Genomic DNA, 4107 nt, shown 5'->3' with positions numbered 1-4107 from the left:
GGCACCCATTTCCAGAGTACCTCCCGCCGCCGCCGTCGTACCGCGGAGACGCCGAGGGGGGTATATATCAGATCCACGGCCCCATACCCGTTGTGCCCTACCGCGACCCGGCCTACGAGATCTCCGCGAACTTGGCTCAAAGAGTACCCAGAACGTACATACATGAATATCTGCAGCCAATTATTTTAGCGCAGGTGAGACATTTATGAGCATTATGCATTACTTATCGAAACTTAAGTTGAACTATCATTGCCTCGAAGTAATTTCAAAGTTTTTATTCTATTTCTATTTAGCATGCAATTCAAACAAAAGTAATTAGCATGTGTGTTCTTCTAGACTAGCATTAATAATATTAATAGGATTTACAAAACTTTGGAAACTTGTATAGGCTTTCGGATTCAAAAATATATATGCACTTATCCGTCAATAATATGTATTCATGGTCGGAAGTATACGGACAAACATGTAAAAGTTTCTGTAGCTTTGTAAAGGTGTAACTACAAATGTATTAAACAAACACTTTTGTTCGTGTGTAATTTCAGAATGCGATGTTAGTGGAGGAGGAGCCGAATGTTGTGAACGGCGGCGGCGCGGGCGCGGGCGGAGGCGGTGGCGGTGGCGGGGAGGCGGGCGTGCGGCTGGTAGGCGCTCGGCGCATGGGCGGCATGGGGGGCATGGGTGGCATGGGTGGCATGGGCGGCATGGCGGGCCTGCTGGACGCCGGCATCATCTCCGAGACGATGCCGGCGCCCGCGCACCGCGTGCAGGCCTGGGACTTCACCTCCGGCGTCGCGCCAGACATCGCTGACAGTACGTACACTGCCCACATACATATTACCTGTTCTATTGATTTTTTTATATCATAGGGTGACAAACGAACAAGTGGCCACTTGAACCCGCCGAAATGGCGAAGTGACCGCTGCCCATAGACACTCGCAACAGCGGATGCGTCGCCTACCCTCAATTGATGGTGGGATGCGCACATAAACTGGACATTTCCCCTTCCTATGCGTCTCCTCCACCGTCAAATCCACATTCCCTAGCTATCCCTTTCCTATAAGGAAAAGGGTGGGAAGGAAAAGGGGCCAAGTTGGGCCTCTATCACCACACTCACCATACGAAACGCGGAATTGATCCCATTTCACGCCTGTCTTCTGTGTTGTGGTATTGCTGGGGGCGAGCCGAACACTTATGATATAACCGTTAATAACAAAATAAAGATAATTTTAAAAAATCATAGCGATGTTTTCTTATTCAAATTGCAATTATAAAAGAGAGATTTGTATTTTTGTATGTACCAGGTAATAAGAACGTGGTGGTGCGTCGATGCAGGATCCACAACGACGCCAGTATCGACATATCGAAGGACGGCCGCCTGCTTGTGGCGCTGCTGCCCGTGCCCAGGTTCAGAAACACCAATCACTTGCTCGGTAAGATCTAAAACAATTTACGACTTAACACTAGGTATAATCTTTTTTTAAAACAAAAGGTTAACATCCAATTCTTGGGGCAAAAAGTGGGAAGGAAAAGGGACGTAAGATGGGCAATCTATCTGATTTCAAATTTGTATTTAAGATAATTACATTTTTTAAACTTAAACGAATTATATACGGCAGTAGGATAAGGTAGGGGGAGATGATGATTTAGATCTGGTCAAAATTTCCTCCGAATAAAAGGTGGGTAGTGTGCTTGTTAGGAGCGTCTGTGGCTCAGTGGTTTAAGCACTTGACTTGTAATCTACAGGATTTGGGTTCGAATCCCGCCATCCAAATGTGATCTATCTGATTTTTTATATGTGTATGATTCACCCAATGCTACTACGGTGAAGGAAAACATCGTGGTGGTTCAAAGACTTGTGTGAAGTCAACCCACCCGCAGTGGGCCAGCGTGTTGACTATGCCCTAGTCACCCCTTATTAGGGTAAGCTCCGAGCCGGTGATGGTGACGGTGTTAGAGGCAGTGGTGTAGAAGTGTGTGGCGGTGTGCAGGCGTGTACTCGCTGGAGTGGTCGCGGCTGGGGCACTGCCTGCACACGGCGGTGCTGGAGCAGAGCCCGGTGTCGGTGGCGCTGTCGCCCACGTCGCGCCACCTCGCCGTGGGGCTGGGCTCGCGCCGCTTCACCACCACGCCGCACGCCAGGAACAACGTCTTCGCACAGCTCTACCGACTCGACCCACCAGGTGACTAACCTCCCTACATTATAAATTCTTGTCAATTTATTCTGTTTGTATTTGTAAATTCTCATTTCTAACTGGGAACTCGTGTAACTATACTAATATACCGAAAACAATCCCTTACAGTGGAGAAGAGTTAGATCCCAAATTAAAACCTTCATACCTTACTTTTTTATTTTATTATATAAGTATACACAACGCCTAATTTGATCACACAGCTATAAAGGAAAATCTAAAACAAGCATATATAAAACCGATAAATTAGCCAACCAGGTGTATTATAAGAAATACTACACGTTTCGAGATTATCATTTATTAAACCAATTATCACGAATCATCATCATCCACTTGCCCTTATCCCTTATGGAGGGTCGGCACAGTATGTGCTGCTCTCCCATACATCTCTATCAGCCGTCATATCTGAAACCACTCCTTTCTTAAGCATATCCTCTTTCACACAATCCATCCATACTTTCTTCGGTCTTCCTCTTCTTTTGTAGCCATCCACATTCATTCTTAACACTTTCTAGTTTATGTCAAAACCAATTATCACGAATTTCAAAGAAAAATATCAAATCAAAAATATCAAAGAGTTGTTTAGGCTTGTAAATAAAATTGTAACATTTAACATATTAAAGTGTTATCGTGTTAACTTTTCAGAAAACACGAGCAGGACTGGTCTGTCGCCGATCAAGGAGTTGGAGCAGAACTGGGAGCACGGCTTCACCAGCCTCAACTGCCTGCGCTGGGCGCCGCAGCCCGGGCAGGGCCTCGTCTACGCCAACAACACCGGCCAGCTCATCATCATGAGCTAAGTGCACCGCCAACCACACTTCACCACAATCTCTACACACATCTCCTTGTAACAATTGTAAAATACGTATAATTCATATTTAGACAATCATTTGGAACAAGACATGGTTATAAAGTCAACCCGCTGTAGCCAGTGTTGTGTCTATGGCCTAGGTCCTAACTTAAGCTCTCTTAGTAGAGGTGTACAGTGAGCTGGTGATGATGATACGGTTGAGAATGTTGACTCAGTATGCATTGAGGTGGAACTCAGCATATGTTCGCAGACATCCAGTTTCAAACTTCTTGATACATCGGACTAAGCCTAACTCATGGCTAGTAAGACTTACATTTAATTATACTCTGTATTTCTAAATTAACACTTATCTAATAATAACTGATTACTATAAACTTCTGAGTGTATTAGTCAGACTAGTTGAAACTAGATTCCCATTTTTAATATAATGTAGAAAATTCTTTCCGAATTGCCACTTTACAAATTACTTGTATGACTTGAATGCGAGAAGAGAGTAAAGAAAATAATGATGGCAATAATATGCATGGCTTGTGAATACAGATGGTAGATTTAGTATGGACAGAATGGAAAGTACTAGAATATGTTAAGGGCAACATATAAAAGTGTTGCCATATATGCAGGCATAAACATGCTATGACTAAATGACGATCATTTGGAAATTATTTATTCATCACATGAAAAAAGCCGTGCAATGAACGTTATTAGAGCCAAAAAATATCGATTGAGGTTGTATTTATGACAGATGAAATGTATGTATGGATTTTTGAATGTGGACAATGCAAGTGATGGTTTGAATGTTTATGTATTTGTTCTGGTATTTTATAATGTACAAAAAAATCGCGTAGTTTTTGAATAGTTCCGCGTCGATGTGCACTAAAATGACATTTTTGCAAACGTCTAAAATAATTAATCGATGTCACTAACGTGGACACGATGGATGAGTGTTTTAAAAAAATAACCTCAAAAAATGCCATATTGATTTTTGATTTATTTAAATCAAAGATCAGGAGTAAACTGGGAATTATTGCATATTGAATAGAATGTCAACTAGGTATATGAAGTAAGTGATACGGAGTTATGAATATCGATGTTGCAATTGTATCGATG

At 42.7% G+C, this 4107-nt stretch overlaps 1 protein-coding gene across 1 annotated transcript; it reads left to right on the top strand.

The window, feature by feature from the left end:
- The first annotated feature begins 6 nt into the window (after positions 1-6).
- Positions 7-3621, top strand: LOC106099782. Its single transcript, XM_013278438.1, has 5 exons — positions 7-194; positions 543-810; positions 1302-1430; positions 1989-2180; positions 2835-3621. The coding sequence occupies exons 2-5, from the start codon at positions 549-551 to the stop codon at positions 2987-2989; spliced, it is 738 nt and encodes a 245-aa protein (XP_013133892.1). The 5' UTR covers positions 7-194; positions 543-548; the 3' UTR covers positions 2990-3621.
- The last annotated feature ends 486 nt before the right edge of the window (positions 3622-4107 follow it).

Source organism: Papilio polytes, unplaced genomic scaffold, assembly GCF_000836215.1.
Source record: "Papilio polytes unplaced genomic scaffold, Ppol_1.0 DF824102.1, whole genome shotgun sequence".
Classification (NCBI taxonomy): Eukaryota; Metazoa; Arthropoda; class Insecta; order Lepidoptera; family Papilionidae; genus Papilio; species Papilio polytes.
This window is presented reverse-complemented; position numbering and strand designations above follow the sequence as displayed.